Source organism: Mesoplodon mirus, assembly GCF_964341445.2.
Source record: "Mesoplodon mirus genome assembly, chromosome: 3".
NCBI classification, from domain to species: Eukaryota; Metazoa; Chordata; class Mammalia; order Artiodactyla; family Ziphiidae; genus Mesoplodon; species Mesoplodon mirus.
In genome coordinates, this window is record NC_138978.1 from 102,431,234 (window position 1) to 102,450,568 (window position 19,335).

Below are 19,335 nucleotides of genomic sequence, written 5' to 3' on the forward strand. Positions count from 1 at the left end.
TGCTCGGCAGAAACCCAGAGCTAATTATTTAGAGGATCGAAAAAATGGGTCTAAGCTGATTGTTTTTGTAATCGGAGGAATTACATACTCTGAAATGCGTTGTGCTTATGAAGTATCTCAGGCACATAAATCCTGTGAAGTTATTATTGGTAAGACTTGAGTTTTCCTCTTTTCTGTTTTTTTTAAAATAAACTCTAAATGCAAAAATATATATGTAAAACTTTATCTTGTAATTTACATTTAGGACTAAATTGTTCAGTGGAAAAAAATATTTTTTAAATCATAGTGTGTTTTATCTGATGTACCAGAATTTTTTCCTGGTTGACTTTTTTGATTTTTTTTAATTAAAATTCTGATTTTGAGAGAATGAGCTTCAGAAATATTATATTCATTATAATATTCTTTGTAATATATTATATAATGTATTATATATTATATATATTCTTTATAATATTCTAAATATTACATAAAGAATATATCCTTTAAAATATTACATCCTATCCTTTTCTTGCCCTCATGATTAAATAATTTTTGAAACATGCATTTCTACTACAGAAATATTTTGAAATTTTTTCTGTCTGTGGACCTGACATTGGCCAGGCCTGTATGGAATTTAGTTTTAAGAATTTCAGTCAAAGCCACTGATACCGAAACTCTCCTGACCCCTGGAGGTGCCGCGTTTATACACCAAGCCTCGATCTGCGGCACTGCTTAACAGTTCTCTGTGACTGAACTCACAGTGCCTGTTGCTGTTTTGTCAGGAGGACAGACTAACCTCCAGTTTTGGTCTTCAGTTTATCAATATATAGCACAAAGTGGACAAAGCACTAGGAGTGGGCAGTGTTTTTGAAAGGTTACTGAGTGTGCTCAATGAAGAGGAAGGATTGAAATACTGTAGTTTAGGCAGATTTCAGGAAGGCATCCTATAGAAATTTTGTTAAGTTGCCCCAAGCTACTGCACTTTGCATATTTGAAGGACAGGACAATATAATTAGCCAAGGAAAATTGATTTAACTGCTGGCCTCTGAAAATTTCTCTTTTCCTCTACCAGGTTCCACGCATATTTTAACACCCAAAAAGCTGTTGGATGATATAAAGATGCTGAATAAACCCAAGGATAAAGTCTCCTTTATTAAAGATGAATAGCATTTTAGCTGGGGAGGGATTTGGAGATTCTTATTAATTTGATCAACTAAAGTAGATCAAGACATTGTGGCTGTCATGTATTTTAAAAAATGTAAATATTTTAAGGAATAATGACTTTTCAAATATATTTCTTAAGGGACTGTTTATGATTGCATATCATTGGATTTGCTATTTTTAATTTAAATATTGTTGCTGCTTTATAGATGATGAGAAGAAATGTTAAAATGCTTTCTAAAAGGAAATATTTTCAGCTTTGGAACAGAATATATTACAGTTGTGGGTAATTTTTCACAGCCACCTATGTACATACTAATTACTTATTAGATACTTATCTGTCTAATGCTGAAGTATAGTTTTTTGGGAAAGAATGATTTTAAATGAAAAGGTTGTAAAAGTAAAAACTGTGAACTTGTATGTATGATAGAATGATTTCCTATAAGTGCAGTTTTTCTTTCAACTGAAATTCATAACTTCTTTTATATGTAAAGTAAGTTAGTCATTAATAGGAATAGAATGATTTCACAGTATATACTCTTGCTAGATACTTCTGAAGAACACAATTTTGTATAATTCTGAATAATGTATGTTTAAATTAGCAAACAAAAATAATCATGAACATTCTAAGAAAATAAATATATACTGACAAAAATTATCTCTGTTTTTTGGCAGGGAGGAAGGGGAAATTGGGAAATTTTAAAGTTCTAAGTCAGAGAATTACAAAGAAGAAAAGAAATGCATCATAATCTTCCCACCAAGATAACTCCCTTTGACCTACGAAAATAATAATGTAATCTTTGTATACGGTTAGATAATGTAAGGATATGTGTGCACGTGTGTTATACAAAGGGAACATCTTCATTTCAGATCTCTCCTTTTACCTGGCCTCATAGTGTTCTAGCATAGAGTGGACTGTAATTTATATATCACTCATCTTCAGAGTTTTGCTCTTACAAATAATGCTGCATTGTTTGGGTACATACCTGTGCAAACTTACACAAATATTTCTATAATATAAATATCTAGCAAGGACATAGCTGTCTAAAGTATTTGTGCATTTAAAATACTGCTAGATATCACCATTTAAAATTTTTATGTAGGGACTTCCCTGGTGGTCCAGGGGCTAAGACTCCACGCTCTCAATGCGGGGGGCCTGGATTCAATCCCTGGTGAGGGAACTAGATCCTACACGCTGCCATGCTGCAACCTAGTGTTGGCATGCCGCAACTAAAAGATCCCGCACACCACAACTAAAAAGACCCCACATACAGCAACTAAAGATCCCGCCTGCCACAACTAAGACCCGATGGAGCCAAATAAATAAATAAATTAAATAAATAAATACTAAAAAAATAAAATTTTTATGTAGATCAATCCATCACTTTTCCTGTGTGGCTTGCAAATTTATGTTGTACTTAGAAATATCTTTGCACCCGAGATTGTAAATTCACCCATCGATCTTCTAGAGCATTTTGATAGTTTCATTTTATTTTTTACAGGTAACTCTTATCCATCTGGAATTGGTTTTAGTATGATGTATGCTAGATATTGTCTCTTAGCACTTGGCATTATGTCCCATGCCTCCCCATTCCATACCACAGGGGATGAAAGCTAAAAAGGAAGTTTTGCAGACTCAAAGGTAAGTGGGGTTCTGAACAGGTTAGATTCCGCCAACAACTTGCATTTGGTCAAGTTTTGAAGTTAGAAGGGAGGCAGAGGCCATCTGCTGCAGCTGTGCCAATGGACAAGCAAGTTGCTGCCGACAGGAGTTGTTTGTAGCAACCAGACTCCACATTTTAGTGTCTGTCACCTGCTTCATGGGTATGAGGCAATGCTGCTGGCAACTGGTGGCATTAGCTTCCTATTCTCTGGATCAGATGGTGATATGACCTTGAGTCTAAAAATATGGCCCCTAGTTTCTGCCCTTACAGCTTTTCCCATGATTTTTAAGGACTTAATTCTCTATGTTAAAACACTTATTGGAATATCTAGAGGAGTTTCTGTTCCTTCCATGAACCCTGACTGATACAGTATTTAACAGAGATCCATCCTTATTTCTTTCTAAATAGATACTATACCAAATTTTATTGGGTAATCCCTCTTTCCCCAACTGAACTGAAATACTACGTTTCTCATAAACTAAGTTTGTATTTTGGTCTATTTCTGGATTCTGTTTTATTGACTTATAGTTTGTATCTCTTTTTCTCTATTTTATTTTTTAAATTTTTTATTGGAATATAGTTGATGTACAATGTTGTATTAGTTTCAGGTGTGTGGCAAAGTGAATCAGTTATACATATACCATTCTTTTCCCATATAAGTCATTACAGACTATTGAGTAGAGTTCCCTGTGCTATACAGTAGGTCCTTATTAGTTATCTATTTTATATATAGTTGTGTGTATATGTCAGTCCCAGGCTCCCAGTTTATTCCCTATTTTGATTCATGGTGTGTTAATATGTGGACGTAATCTCTGTTCCACCCATACCAAAATTACCGTTATTTTTCAGAAATTCCCTGGGTATTACATTTTTTAAAAATGAACTTTAGTCTCGTTAATACCAAAAGTTATTTTGATATTTTCATTAGGTTTACAGTAAATTTATAGGTTAATTTAGGGAAAATATGACCTTAAGAATCATTATTTTCTTTTTATAGATACTGCATATCGCCATAATATTTTTCATGGTTCCATGTGAATTGGATCTTCTATTATGCTTTTCAAACAGATTTTTTAAAATTAATTAATTAATTTTTTTGGCTGCGGTGGGTCTTCGTTGCTGCACACAGGCTTTCCTTTTAGTTGTGGCGAGTGGGAGCTACTCTTCGTTGCAGTGTGCGGGCTTGTCATTGCGGTGGCTTCTCTTGTTGCGGAGCACGGGCTCTAGGCACGTGGGCTTCAGTAGTTGTGGCTTGCAGGCTCTAGAGCGCAGGCTCAGTAGTTGTGGCGCACGGGAGTAGTTGCTCCGCAGCATGTGGGATCTTCCCAGACCAGGGATCAAACCCGTGTTCCCTGCATTGGCAGGCGGATTCCTAACCACTGCGCCACCAGGGAAGCCCTGGATTTTTTTATATATAGGAAAGTTTCTGTTTTTGATATATTAATTTTAGAACTTGATATTTTACTAAGTAATGATAATAAAATAATAATGTGCAAATGCTTACTTTGTGCTTTATATGTGAGGCACTGTTTTTAAGTGTTTATATTACCTCATTCAGTCTTCTCATTTAATCCTGTGAGGATAGGCACTATTATCATCTCCATTTTTAAGCTGAGAAAAACAAAAGGCACAGAGAGGTTATATAATTTAACCTGGATGACATGTATATGTGGAGAGGAAAGGTGACATTAATAAACAGCTCTTTGGGTTTTTTTAATTGAAGTATAGTTGATTTACAATGTTGTGTTAATTACTGCTGTACAGCAAAGTGATTCAGTTATACATATATATGCTTTTCTTTTAATGTATTCTTTTCCATTATGGTTTATCATAGGATAGTGAATATAGTTCTCTGCGCTATACAGTACGAACTTGTTGTTTATCCATTCTATATGTAAAAGCTTAGGTCTGCTAACCTCAACCTCCCACTCCATCCCTCCCCAACCCCCTGCCCCTTGGCAACCACCAGTCTAACAAACAGCTCTCTTTGAGACTGAGCATGAGAACAGTACATTGCCAGTGAGAGGGTTAAATTTTTGGTGTCTGCATTTTATCTGAGATCTTTGTATGCCTTGGTAACTATCTGTCCAGGGTTAGTACATGTGTGGAACAGACATAGTAATCCAATGCCCTGTGATAAATGGAACTAAGAGTGTGATGACAGCAAACGTTGGTCCATTCATTCAATCACCGCACACCTCAGTGATCACTCTGCCCTATCACACTGATAGGAGATCCTTTGAGGCCTACAGTTTAGGCCTCAGGTTTCACATACATTTTAGGCTTAGAGCTGGAGAGACCCTTTGCTTCCTAAATTTCTTACTGGATTTGAAGACATAAGAGGTCATCACACATAAATTCCTAGTATAAGCTGATTCCCTACCCCACTCCACCCTCGGTAGAATGAGCAGTTACAGATTCTGGTATCAAGACCCTGAAAAAGACTTTTTTCGTTGTTGCTCCTAACTGAAACAATTTACTATCTCTGAAGCACATGTTTACTTCCTTTCAAACTTTAGTTTTTGCCACACTAATAGGTAAAAGTATATTTCATTATTTTGATTTCTTTTATTATGAGTTAGGAATAACAGATTTGTTTTTAAGCAAATATGTGTTGATTTTGATTTTTAAGAATCAGGTCCATTTTTTGTTTCATTTTAGCACATTGTGTCCCCCATTTCTTGCAGTTTTGGTGTTTTCTCTAGAAAGTCATCTTCATAAGTTGTGTAATAAGTAAAATACTTCTGGGGTGAAGACCAAGTTTTCTCTGCATTTTTTTAAAATCCTTGGTTGCCTTGAGTCAAACTAGTAGTTCAGTCTGTTCCTCCATCTCTGTACTTTGGCACGATCTTCTGCAATAGTTCTAATCATTTGATCAGTAGTTTGTTTCAAAATAGTTGCTGTCCTTAGGGCATGATCCAAAGATGACTTTAAAATCTACAGAGGAAAAGTCCACACGTTTTAGTTACATAAATTTACTACTGCTTCTGTTAATTGGGTTCCCTCATTATTGAACATTGCAAAGTGGAATTTTTGAAGTATTTGTTTTCCACCCAGTCTATTTCTGTTTTTGAGGCTTGGTTTCCTAGGAAACCAGTCTGAGATGGAATATATTTTGTAGAGAAAGGGACAGAAAAAAGACCAACACGTGACTGATGAGCATGAATCAGAGGGTGAAGTCAGCAACCTGCTGGGCTGTTTTCCTGCTGTGGAAAAAGAGATCCGTGACAAAGAAGAAAAGCTCTTGGGGGGAGGGGCATTGAAGGAGATTTAGGGGCCATAACCACTGAGAGGACACCCAGGGATGCAGCACATGCTGTGGCAGCATTTGAAAGTAACCTGATTGAAAATAGGAATCTACTGATAGCTCTAACCCCAGTGTCCCTGGAACAAACTTGCGAGTGGCATGCCTTCAGGTCTGCGCCGGGGAATCCTGTAGCTGAGGCACCACCCACAAAACATTTTCTCCAGGAAATATCCCTTGGAACCAATTTAGGAATAATACAAACCATGTGGCTGCTCAGGCTGTCTTTATGTTAGTGCTTAGCACAAGTTGTTTTAGCAGAGCATTTTCTGATGCTCTCATACTATAATAATTTAAGAGCCATCAGTTTTGTGGTCATCAAGACCAAACTTACAAGCTGCAAAGATTCTAGAGTGTTTTTTTCTAAGTCCTCACCTCAGATTCCGTTTCTTCGATACCGGTAAAGTTGCTTGAGGATGTGCTTTCAGAAATCCTGCAGGAGTGGGAATGGGGTGAGGGTGTAGCAAGGTCTGAACTGTAAAAAAGGCAAAAGCACATTGATACTTGTATAAAGTGCCATCCTCAACTCTGTGGTTCAGTAGTGGCTGTGTGTGTGTGTGTTGGGGGCGAGGAGTTTGTGCACCCTCTGCCCAAGGACACACAACCAAGACACAAACCTAAGAACTCCCCAGTGGCTACCTTCATACACACTGCACTGCACTATGGTAGTGGGTAGTGGGGTTCAGACTGAGTGAGTGTGACTGCACACAGTCTCAACTCTGGTCACTCAGCTACACTGTCGATTCTGCCTCCTAAATAGCTCTTGAATACTAGACTTCTCTCTTTCCTTTTCTACCACCCTTGGCCAAGCTGCCATCATTCCACCTGGATTACTGTACTAGCCTCTTACTTGGCCTCTGTGCTCCAAACCTTGACTCCTCTAATCCATTCCCTCTCCCTTAGTAGTTAGAGTGATTTTTAAAACACTGGAAAACTGGGCCTCCCTGGTGGCGCAGTGGTTGGGAGTCCGCCTGCCGATGCAGGGGATGCGGGTTCGTGCCCCGGTCTGGGAGGGTCCCATATGCCGCGGAGCGGCTGGGCCCGTGAGCCATGGCCGCTGAGCCTGTGCGTCCGGAGCCTGTGCTCCGCAACGGGAGAGGCCACAGCAGTGAGAGGCCCGCGTACAGCAAAAAAAAAAAAAAAAAAAAAAAAAAAAAAAAAACACTGGAAAACTTTAAAAAACGCTCTGGTTAAAAAATCTCATTGGCTTCCCATTATACCTAAGAGTCTGAAATCCTTCCTGCAGCCGACAAGCCCCTGCACAGCCTAGCCCTGCTCATCTCATCGCCCCATCTTTCCCCACTGCTTCTCCCTCTTTTAGGCTCCAGCTACATTGTTCCTGAACTTGCCAAAGGCTTTTCCACACCAGAAGGCTCTCTTAGACTGGCATGTTCTTCACTCTTACTCCCCCATCCCCTTGCTACTTCATTCATACTTATCCTTTGGAACTCAGCTTCCCTAAACCCCCAAATTAGGTAATAGCACTCTGTATGCCCCCTTTTCCTCTACCAAAAAAGTAAGGGCAGGGACAGAAGTTGACTTTGTCACTGTGTCCTCAGCACCTGTGCAGTGTCCTGCTACTGACACTCAAGTATTTGTTGAATGAGTAACTGAATGATTGAAATATTAGCCAGACTTAGGTTTGAATCCTGGCTCTACTACTTATGATCTAGGTGATCTTGGGCAGGTGATCTAATGCACTAAGCTCATTGCATGCTTCCAAACAATGGGTAGCCATTTTGTTAATCATACTTACTTTCCTGGTATGAGTTCACATTCATCATAAGAGGATTTTGAATTTGCACTCTGGAAACAGATCCATTTTGGTTTTGAATGAGCTGAAAACTGTTAGCTGTGATCAGATTCAGAGCATCAAAAATGATCCCCAAATGGTGGATATATGGGTATCATTCCCTGAACTTTTCTGTATGAATGAAATCTTTCATAAAATTTTACTAAGTAAATAAACTAGGGAACATGGAAAATAGCCATCGAGTATTCTGAATTCAAGAAAAGAAATTCAGCATTTACACGGAGTTTTATTAGCAGACAAGAGACCAGGATTCTAGGTTCCCTTGGTGCTAGCTCTGTGACCTGGGCATGTCTATGGGCTCAACTTCTTCATCTGGCAAATGGAGGGATAATATTTTCCAAGAGTTTGAACTGAATGGATTTCTGAAGTCCTCTCCACTTTAGGAGCAAGGATTCTAGGAGTCAGAAACTAAATTATGTTACTAAGACAATTCCAGAAAATAGAGACTAAACAGAGAAGATAAATGTCACCATGGAAGACAAGAAGAACACCAGGAAGGAAGAGAAGAAAGTAGCCAACAAATCTGCCTTCTCTGTCGCTGAGGCTCTCTTCTCCCCCTTCTCTTGCCTCTCCTCCTCTCTTCTCTATCTTCCCCTCTTTCTCCTTCATTTTCCTGTCATATCCACTGGTCTCTAGTAACTTGGCTTCACTCCCCCTCAGGAGGGTCCCATTTGACAAAGGAACAGGGAGAGACACAGAAGGCAGGGCAGAAGTCAGAAAGTCCAGATTTAGTCATGCTGTACCCAGACTTAAGTCATGACAAACAGAGGCACTAATGAGCTCAGTCTTAACCCCTTGGTCACCTCCAAATATAGTTGTGGATTTTATTTGAAACATGGAAATTCAGAGTTGGAGAGGGTCATAGGGTCATCTGGTCCAGTTCTCATAGTCTACAGATTACAACATACTGACAAAGTACATTGTCTCTCAGTCTACAGGTGGGACTCACGACCTCCTGCAATAGCCCGCTCCATTTTCTGTCCGTTCTGGAGGTTCTTGTCTAACACTGAGCAAAAGATGCTTCCCTGGGACTTCTACCCTCTTGGCCACTATATGTTTACTAATGGAGTTCAAGATCACATTTCAAGTGACTCAGTTGCTTTCTTCATTCGTATGTTGGAATAAGAGGTCTCATGGGCTGTAGACCCCAAAACTAAGGCGATTGTAAAGAAATCTGCCTGTTGCTTCTGCAGAGTCTTAGGGACTGTCTTCTCAACAGAACACATCCAACTGGAGGATCTGGCAGCTGGGGGTGAGTAGAGGAGACATAGCTGAGGTCAGCCAGATAAACACCATTCTTTAGTCTTGGACATTGGCAGTTGTAAAAGTCAGAAACATTCTCTCTGGTGCCCTGTCCCCAGTGATGGAGAGAAAGCGCTCTGAAGGTATGAACTCACCCATGAGGAAAGGATGTCAGAGAACCAGACACAGCTGTCATTCAGAAGCAAGACAAGGGTGTTCCCTTCCCTCCTTTGTGTTCCCTTAGCACACTCTGTGCTCCTAGGTCTTATCACATTTTTCCATGAACTTTCCTTATTTGGGTAGGAGTTCCTTTCTCTCAATAGGTTGTAAACTCCTTGGGAGGAAGGAGCCATGATTTATTCATCTTTATAAATAAATGTGGGATTTTAATTATTTCCAAAGACAGCAAAATTTTGCATTGAAATTAGCAATATGATGTTTAAGGAGTGTAAAATAGTCATTTATGTGCTGAATTTTAGTGGGAATAGATCTAAAGCTTTTGCCCCTTCTGAATAATAACAAGAATAGTGGCAGTTATTCAGTCAGTTAGTTACTTGTTCAGCAAATATTTATGACTTGTTACCAACTTACACTGTATAGCACTTAGTAACTTTCAAAGTCCTTTATTACTAGGATTGCGTATCTCCCAGTCCCAACCCAGCCTCTAGCCATCCAGGTGTCAGGCTGGATGTGGAAGTGTCAGATGAGTGCTGGAGACCTGGCGGCAGACTAGACAGGGCAGGGGCTCCCCATATGGAAGCAGTGGCCAGTATATGGGTCTCCCATGCAGGCAGATTAGGTTGTGTACAAAGATGGGATCTTGCAGGAGATGTACTTACAAGGTGAAGAATTTTTATTTTCATTTAAATAGTGGAGCTGGGCAAAGGCACTTCTTCTGCTGTGATTAAAGAAATTCTGTCCCGGGGTGTTGAATATGTAATGAAATTCTAAAAAGAAAAGATTAAATATACAACTCATTGCCTGGGAGCAACAGCTGTCCCCATTTATGCCTTGTTTTCTGAGGCAGCCCAGTCACTCTCACCTTTAGTTTATGCTTTACCACAGATTCTCTGGGAGTTATGAATCTTAGTGCAGCAGTTCTCACATTTATTACTCTGCAGTCCAGTCCCAGAAGCAGAATAGCAGCTGAGTCCTGTATCAGAACCTGAAAAAGCCCAAGTTACACAAAGGAAGTGTGAGTTTTTTTTATTACAGTCCTAAAATATGCTCTGGAGAGTAGAGCTCTGATCGTGCAAGGTATGCATTAGGCCCCAGAGTGTTCATTTCCCCAAGGGGAAATTTACCAAGGGGGGTCGCCAGCCTAGGGGTGACATTTGGACTCCCCTTATGACAACTGAGAGATGTTTTGATAGGTAACAGTTCTGATAGGAAAGTCTTAAGATTTGCCTAGCACATGTAGGTGTTTAGTAAAGGTCCTCTGAATGGATGGATCTGTGAGAATTTCGTCCATTGAATTATCAGACGATCTTGCATTTGTAGTTATTTTTCCAGATTAGCCCTGATACATCCACATTCTCTTCTTAGACCCTGCGGTGGCCAAGAGCTTGTGTTTTGTCATCCAGGCAATTGGAACGATGGTTTTCCTCACATCACGTTTGTAAGTCCATATGGGAACTTGAATCATAGCTTTGCCCTCATCAGTACCACAGAGAGGCTAGCAGTAGAGAGCATGTGTGTCCGGTGCAGGTCTGGGTCTTATTTGGCAGGTTGTGGGCAGTGGAGTTCTCCAGGTTAGGCCACAGTGTGGGAGCATGGGCCTGGCAGGTGAGCACATCACACTTGGGTGTCCAAGCAACGTCTTAGCTCCAGGAGAGATGAGGCTTGGGGACAAAGCTTCTGCCAACGCTACCTGCCTGCTGCACTCATGACTACACTCATTTGTAACACTATCTTCCAAAGTGTAAATCACAAATGGAATGAGCTCTAGGAAGGCTGTTTTCTTTCCCAAATCTCAGTCAATAGTCATTGAATGCCTTCTAGTCCAGAAGTCAAGGAAATTACATAGAGGAAGAAGGAGCTATACCTTGGGAAGGTTGTGTTGTACAGGAGAAAGGACATGGGTTCAGAGAGGCCTGATTTGCAGCCTGGCTCTGCCACTTATTGGCTATGTTGGTTGACAGTATGTCCACAAATTCTTTAACATACTTTTCAAAGGATAGAGCCTAATTCCTCTCACCTTGATTGTGACAACTCACAATTTAGTGACTTGCTTCTAACAAATAGAATAAAGTGGTAACGATGGTGTATAACTTCCAAAATTAGGTCATAAGAGACATTGAAACTTCCATCTCAGTCTTTCTCTTGGATCACTTGCCTGGGGGAAGCTGGCTGCCCTGTCCTAATGACACTCAAGCAGCCTTTTGGTCCACATGGTGAGGAACTGAGACCTCCTGCCAGTGGCCATGTGTGTGAACAATCTTGGAAGCAACTTCTCTAGCCCTAGTCAAGCCTTCAGATAATGGCAGTATTGGCCAACATCTTGACTGCAGCTTCATGAGAGACCTTGAACCTGAACCACCCAGCTAAATGGCTCCCAAATTCCTGACCAGCAGAAACTATGAGATAGAAAATGTTTGTTGTTTTGAGCCATTAAGGTTTGGGATACATCATTACACAGCAATAGATAACACACCAGGCTCTTTGACCCTGGCAAGTCACTTAATTTCTCCAAGCCTCCATTTACTTATCTATAAAATAAAGATAATAATTCCTACCTTACAGGGGTATTATGATAGTCAAGTGATGTATATTATATGTCAACCATTCTCAGTTCTTTAATTTCAGAACACTCTTACTTACACTCTTAAAATTGAGAACCTTAAAGAGCTTTTGCTTATTATAGTTTTTATCAAATATCGTAATATATGAAATTTTTTATACCTGTCGTAAAAACCCACCCTCCCCTTGCATTGGAGAAGAGCTGTCATACAACATTCAGTCAACTGAATGTGGCTTGGTAGAGAGGCATTTATAAATTTCAAGTCATTTTTGCTGCGTAGAATCATTCAGATTTTCCTAAGACTGAATGGGCAGTCTCAAAGCTTTTTTCTTTTAGAATTTTAAACTGAAGCATTTAAAAAATACTTTGTCATTTAAAAACAGTAATAATCCACTTCATGTTCACAAAATAACATTTTTTATGAAAAATAGCTATTTTTGAAAAAAATCAGTGAGAAAAATGGCAGTGTTTTACGTTTTGGCAAATTTCTAAAACATCTAGCTTAACAGAAGGCAGCTGGACTTTATAGCTGTATCTCCATTCAGTCTGTTGCAATATTGTTCTTGCACAGAAAAGAGAGGACCTCACGGCCCCCCAGCGGCCCTCTGACCACACTTTGAAAATCTCTACTCTGTTCTGGTGTCTGGTATACAGTAAGTGTTCGATCGATTAAACCTACTATTATTATTAGAAAATGTGTCATCTACAGAGAAGAAATAGAACCAAATGTGACATAACAGGAAGAATACTGAGTTGAAGGAAAAAGCAAGCCTGGTTAGCTCTCTGGCCCCCAGCTTCCTGCTGTATAAACTGGGTAGATTAGGCTCGGGCGCTGATTTTCTTCTCAGGAGCTGCCTAAGCCAGCAGGCCTCAACTCCACCTCTTCCTCACCCAGGGCAGTCCTGCCAGGGGATGTTTTTCTGCTTAAATTATCTTTGGAGAAGGGCCCCTATGACTAAAACTCATTGGATTCCATGCACTGGTGCTCTCTGGGTCTGCTCCCCATTCTAACTTTCTTTGCTCCTATGAAATGTGTATGGACAAGTCAGCAGCAACTCTCCCGTGGCGGGGGAGCTCCCAAGGTGCAGATTACAGGTCATGCTGTGGGGCTGCCACGCAGAACTGAGGCCGCCTCGTGACTGAGTCACGGAGCCCTGTGACTCCAGGCAGAGACAGGTGTGGGCACTTTCACCCTGCTTGACCACATCTCATTTGAATCAATTCATTATTAATTCTTTACATTTTGCAACAATAATAATAATAATAACCAACGTGCAACACCTTAGTCTAAGTAAAGCTATCTGATGTGGCACATGGTCTTCTGGCAGTGAGCGGACCCCAAGGAGAGGGATCATGACAACTGGCCCCAGGCCCCTCAATTTACCGAGAACTGAGTCTGGGTGCCGTGCCTTGTCTTGAATGGCAACAGGAAACCTTCCATGGTTGATTCCTCTGTGGCCTTTTTTCTCCATTTTTTGCTTCCTAAAAAAGGTGCATAAAATCCCATAAACTTTTAGTATACTGCTAATAGCAATAGTGAGAGGTCTGGTAAAACTGAAATGTGGAATTTCTTATGTCAGAGCCTGGAATGATGGAGGATGCATGTCATCCTCAACACAGCTATCCCTCTACCTGCCTGTTTGAGAGCTTCCCCGTGAGAAAGTGCACCCAGCACAATTTGGCCTGAAAAGAACATGCATACCAAACATTAAAAGTAAATCTGTTTTGTTTCCCTGAGGATAATATCTAGTCATGATATGCATAAACAATATAGAAATTTGAAGCATGGAATTATAAAATTTGGAGTTTAATTCATTGTCTCAAAATCAGTTCTTATCAGGGGAAGAAGCTGTACTACATGTCAGTACCAGATCACGTGGCTTTGGACCCATAAGCACAAGCTGAGCGATCTGAAAATTCCAGCAAGGTGGATTTTGTCCAGTGTCTACGGGGCTAAAGGCTATGAGAGCATGTGGGGTTAATTTTAGTTGTGCAAGGCCACCAGGGGGCATCAGAAAGATGCCCTACGATTGTCATTTACTGGGACACTTCCTCGGACTTGTCTGTAGCTTCTGTCTCCCTCCACAGAAATTCTAACTCCTCCAAAGGAATTTTAGTTGATAGCAATTCTTAAGAAAGCTCTAGCTCAACCCCTGGAATACTGTAATAGCTCCTAGGGAACGTTGCTCATTCTTAACGTGGAGGGCACCGTGCCCAAGATGTCCTGGATGTAGCCAGTGAGTCAGGAATGAGACTGATTCCCAGGGATGGAGTTTGAGCCTCAGGCCTTGCTTACAAATGTGTGCATGTCCCACTGTGCCTGGGCCTGCTGCTGGTGGAGAGAGGCGCCGTGCTTGGAGTTTGTGAGGTTGGGGACTGAGAAGCCAGGCCCTTTCCCTCTTCTTGGAAAAATATGCTCTCCTCATGAGTCACATATTTTCTCACACCTCATTTTCTGTCTCCACCCTCCTCCTCTGGGGCATTTGAACATCTGCTCTCCAAAGTGGAAAACTTGGATGGCACTCAAGTGAGTTTAGTCCAACACAAGACTTTCTTTTTCTGCCTCTTTTTAAACTTCTTTGTGCACTAAAATCTTCTTGCCAAAAACAGCTAGGGGCGGTTCTACTTGAGAAGACAGTTTTTCAACAAGACCAAGTAGCTGAAGTGTACTCTTAAATCCAAAATTCTGCATCAGACATAAAGGGGTAAGCATTTTACACGTAGTATATATGTTATTTATCTGCATATATAAAAATATCCTTCAAACAGTACGTACGTCAGTAGGCTAAATAAAGAACACATCCCATCTGAGAGAGAGCTAATCTTCTAAAAGAGTAAAGAGTATATATAGCCCTCTGTTCAATTAATTCCTCAGGGATGATATAGTCTACCAAGATTTCAATTTATAAATCATGCATATCGCCACATCACACCCCAGCAGTTGATTTATTGTTAGATCTGATTTTACACTTGGTTGTGTTTTGCCTTCCATCTTGTTCATTATAAAAGAGAAAATGTAGTCTAGACCACCAGTCCCTGTCTTGGTACTTTAGTGGTTCTGTGAGGTCTAGGCTACGAATTTGGAAGAGAAATATTTAGTACCTTGAAAGCTTAATCAAAATGTTTTTTTAATGTCAAACTATTTTTATTATACTTACTAAAACCTAAAAAAATGTCAAAACATAGGTTTTAATTCAATAAAAAAAATAGTGGATCTGGGATGACTCAGGGATTTGGCATCATTTGTGACCTCTGTATTGAAAGGAGAGCCAAAGCTGATGACGGACATGTTGGTTTAAAATAATGGTCCACACCAGATGACACACGGATATTTAACCACAAAACCATGCTGTTTCTTTTTTAGAGGGCTGAAACTCAATAGGACCCTTATGACACGTGCTCATTCCGTGCTGGCATGCTTTCCAACAGGAAACTTCAGTCTTTCAGACCTTGTCATCTGCCTCTATTAGAATCCATTATGTTCAGGTAATAGTGGTGGCTAAACAGCCCCTCCCTCCTTGCCTCTCCACCTTCCTAAGGTCAATTAGCCAAGCTTTGGCTCCAGTCCACAGTGCCTCTCAAGCTTGGAGGAGGCACCTCTTGCTGACTGATAGAAGCTTCAAATAAATGATTCTGAATCCACGTGGACTAACAGCTGACCAAAGAGTGTTTCAAAACCATTAAGAATTTCTCCTTAGGATTTCACATCTACAGCTTTTTACCCTATTTACAGCTTGTCACCTCTGGAAGATTTGCTGAGGGATGTGGAGAAGTAAACCCTGGGACACGGGATTAGGCTTATTTCCGGTGGGACTGGGGGGCAGAGGTGGGACCCAACAGGGTTAAGTTTTCATTCATTGTGAGGAGAGAGTAGTGAGGCTGCGAGCTGGTACACAATGATGTATAATAATCTCCCACGTGGGCAAGGTTCAAAGGGAGCCTAAAGGCCAAACCACCCTCCATACGCTGTGGTCATGATTCTTAACCAAGAGGCCTATCAGAATCATCTGGGGAGATTTAAAAGAAAGATTCCCGGGCTTCCCTGGTGGCACAGTGGTTAAGAATCTGCCTGCCAGTGCAGGAGACATGGGTTCGAGCCCTGGTCCGGGAAGATCCCACATGCTGCAGAGCAACTAAGCCCGTGCACCACAACTACTGAAGCCTGCGCGCCTAGAGCCCATGCTCCGCAACCAGAGAAGCCGCCGCAATGAGAAGCCCGCGCACCACGATGAAGAGTAGCCCCTGTTCGCCGCAACTAGAGAAAGCCCGCACACAGCAACGAAGACCCAACGCAGCCAAAATAAACAAACAACAAATAAATAAATAAATAAAAATTTAAAAAAGATTCCCACCAGGGCTTCACCCCGGGGAGGCTGATGCTGTAGGTAGGGCTGAGGCATGTGCATTATTTTCAAGTCCCCTGGTAAGGCCGATGCTTTCCGCAGTTGAGAGCCGCTGCTAGAGGGATTTGTCAGTTGGGAGGGAGACCGGGCTGCGTGTCCAGCCCTGAGGTCTGTGATTCTATAACTCGGCCCATAACTCGGCCCGTGACTGCTGGCACCAGTTCAGTTAGTTGATGCCCATCCTCACTGGAGTTACTATCCCAGGACCGGCTCCCACCCACCCTGGGAATTTAGCAGCTGGAAACCCTCACCATTCAAGGACCTGGTGGCAGAAGGCACAGCTTGCACCGGTCGTCTCCGCACTGTCCTGCCTCCCCGAAGCATTGTTGGGCTCCTCCTGCACCACAAAGCACACGAAGATGTGGATGTGACCAAGGAAGTGACTCACCCCTCGGCTGCTCAGGCACAGCCCAGCAAGCCGCGCGGACCCCGCCAAACTCACCATCTCAGGACTCCTCCACTCTGATTTCTGGCTCAGTGGGGCCTGTGCTGTAACGGCCTGGGGCTTAGAGAAAGAAAGCTTCCACCCTGCCTTGACTTCCTTCCTTCTCCTGACATTTAAAAATCTAGTACAGATGAGAGAATACTCTCCCCACCCTGTTTTCTCTTTCCTTTAGTTTCAAATTACACCAAGCTCCACCAGAGGATGAACCAATTTAAGATGATTTTTAAATCCTTCAATCTGACCACTGGTTAGCAGAATCTAAAAGCCTTTCCAAAGCAATGTATTCAACTATGAATTAAAACAAGGTTTAGGGACTATCTCGAGGCCTAAATGATTGTTTATATGTCCCTTGTTTAACACACAAAAAAAATCACACTGTGGAACTGAAAAGGCTGACACCACCCTTACTATGGTTTTACCCTTTATGTAAACAGAAAATAAACGTACTTTTCTCACCATTTTAAACAATAGTGAGAAATAAGCATCATTGTACAGACAGCTTTTTCTATATTTTGAATTACTTCATTAGCAAATGTCTGGGTAGAAGGTTGTGAAAGTGCTTGTGTGATGATACATGTGGCCTAATTGCTTTCCACCAAAGCTGTACGAATTACAGAGCCGCCATCAACGTTGGCGGCTCCTTTGTCTACACCTTCCTCTGCATCAGGAGTTATCCCTTGAAAATGTTCTTGTTAATTTAAAAAGCAGGGGTGGCTCCTTGTGTTATTAACATTTCCTGTTATTAAAGGAGATAAACATTTCCCCATATGTTTATTTATTGGTTGTATTTCCTACTTGTGACTTTTAGTTCTAATCTTTTATCCATTAATTTTTTGGAGGGTTTCAGTGTTTAACCATTTGTTGATTGCTCCTTGTGCAAAGTACCTCTCATATCACCTCCTTTATCCCTCACCACCATCCTGGCATGTCGATCCCATTTTAGTGATGAATAATCTGCGGCTCAGAGAATTTAAGCAGCTCGTCAAGGTCACACAGAGTGAGTGGCAGAGCTGGCCTTTGAGCCTTTCCCCGTTCGCCTGTGTCCTTAACCACAGAGCTACTGCTCCTTCGTGCCCTTGTCAGAGCAACTTTGTATGATAAAAATCTTAATTCTGAACAGTGTTTGCTCTTACTATTTTCCAAGTTGTCTGCCTTTCTTAAAAAGACTTACTGTGGTTTCAGTTTTGCAAACATTAGTTGAAATGTTGACATTGTCAAAGAGGTGGTGGAAATGGCCAAGAAACATATGAAAATGGGTAAATTTCACAAATAGTCAAAGAAATACAAATTAACACAATGAGATATCAGTTTTCATTTATCACTTTAGCAAAGGTTGGAGAGAAGAAAACAGATACCCTGGTTTGGCTCAGGTTGGAAGGCACCTTCATTCCCAGGCACTGTTGTGGGCACCACTTTGCTAAAGGCCAGTTTATCCAAATTTTCACTGTGTATCTTTTGAACCATTAACTGCAATCCTAGGTTTTTATTCAAAGGAACTAATCAACTATGGCCAAAGGTTTGCATATAAAGTGATTTTACTGAAGCAGTGTTTCTACTATCAAAGAAGTGGAAAAAACTAAATGTCCATCAATAAGGGATTGGTTTAATGAATCAGGGTACACCCATACAATGAAATACAATGTAGTCCTTAAAAATGAAGCTGTAGGTTTATTCAATAACTTTTGAGAGGCCCACAATATAATGTTAGATGTAAAAAGCATATCCTAAAACAATACATGTATGGGGACTTCCCTGGCAGTCCGGTGGTTAAGACTTCGCCTTCTAATGCAGGGGGTGCGGGTTCAATCCCTGGTGGGGGAGCTAAGATCCCACATGCCTCTCAGCCAAAAAACCAAAACGTAAAACAGAAGCAATATTGTAACAAATTCAGTAAAGGCTTTAAAAATGGTCCACATCAAAAATTCTTTAAAAAGCCCCCAATACATGTATGATCCCATTTTTGTAAAAATGTGTATGTGTATCAGAGAAAAAAAAAGACCAGATATACACTAAAATATTAGCAATGGTTTTCCTGTCAGTGAAATGTTCCTCTGTATACTTTTCTCTATTTTCTGATTTTTTTGCAATAAGCCTGTATCGCTTTTATAATTTAAAAAATAATGAGGGTTTTTTTGCTTCATTTTTCCCCTGTGTTTTCTTTTATTACTTCTGGGCCTTCAGGGAGTATCTCCGCACTTCACAGTTAAGGGAGATTTACATTAGCAGAATGTAGGGGGGGTGCCCTCCGCATGAACTGGGAGACCTGGGATCCAGTGTCTCCTGTCATTTGTGCTGGGCAAATCTCTTCACCTTTCTAAGCTTCCAATTTTTCTTCTGCAAAAAGTCTATGCAAACAGCAAAACTCCGAACCAACAGAATTTTTACTGTTTATTGCTTATTATAATTTTGTCATTATTATTTTAGACCCAGGGCTTTTAATCCCAGTATTTCCAATTCCTTTATAATGAAATCATCTCAAAGTGTAGTCCCCAGACCAGCAGCATTGACATCACCTGGGAGCTTGTTAGAAATGCAGAATTGCAGGCTCACTCCAGACCTACCGAATCAAAGCCAGCATTTCAGT

The 19,335-nt window shown here is 40.9% G+C and overlaps 2 protein-coding genes across 2 annotated transcripts in view; one reads left to right on the forward strand and one right to left on the reverse strand.

Annotated features, from left to right (window-relative positions):
* STXBP3 (syntaxin binding protein 3) overlaps window positions 1-2,698 on the forward strand; it is a 54,709-nt gene extending 52,011 nt beyond the window's left edge. The window contains exons 18-20 of the mRNA XM_082614340.1: window positions 1-149; window positions 1,052-1,959; window positions 2,643-2,698. Coding sequence (XP_082470466.1) covers window positions 1-149; window positions 1,052-1,146 — 244 coding nt within the window. The 3' untranslated portion in view covers window positions 1,147-1,959; window positions 2,643-2,698. The remainder of the gene's footprint in view (window positions 150-1,051; window positions 1,960-2,642) is intronic.
* Window positions 2,699-3,809: 1,111 nt separating this feature from the next.
* AKNAD1 (AKNA domain containing 1) overlaps window positions 3,810-19,335 on the reverse strand; it is a gene marked incomplete at its 5' end in the record, with an annotated part of 35,489 nt that continues 19,963 nt past the window's right edge. Inside the window, 11 exon segments of the mRNA XM_082612164.1 lie at window positions 3,810-5,741; window positions 6,484-6,583; window positions 7,865-7,946; window positions 8,065-8,108; window positions 9,002-9,167; window positions 10,003-10,110; window positions 10,206-10,212; window positions 10,216-10,328; window positions 13,288-13,385; window positions 16,558-16,643; window positions 16,749-16,917. Coding sequence (XP_082468290.1) covers window positions 5,610-5,741; window positions 6,484-6,583; window positions 7,865-7,946; window positions 8,065-8,108; window positions 9,002-9,167; window positions 10,003-10,110; window positions 10,206-10,212; window positions 10,216-10,328; window positions 13,288-13,385; window positions 16,558-16,643; window positions 16,749-16,917 — 1,105 coding nt within the window. The 3' untranslated portion in view covers window positions 3,810-5,609.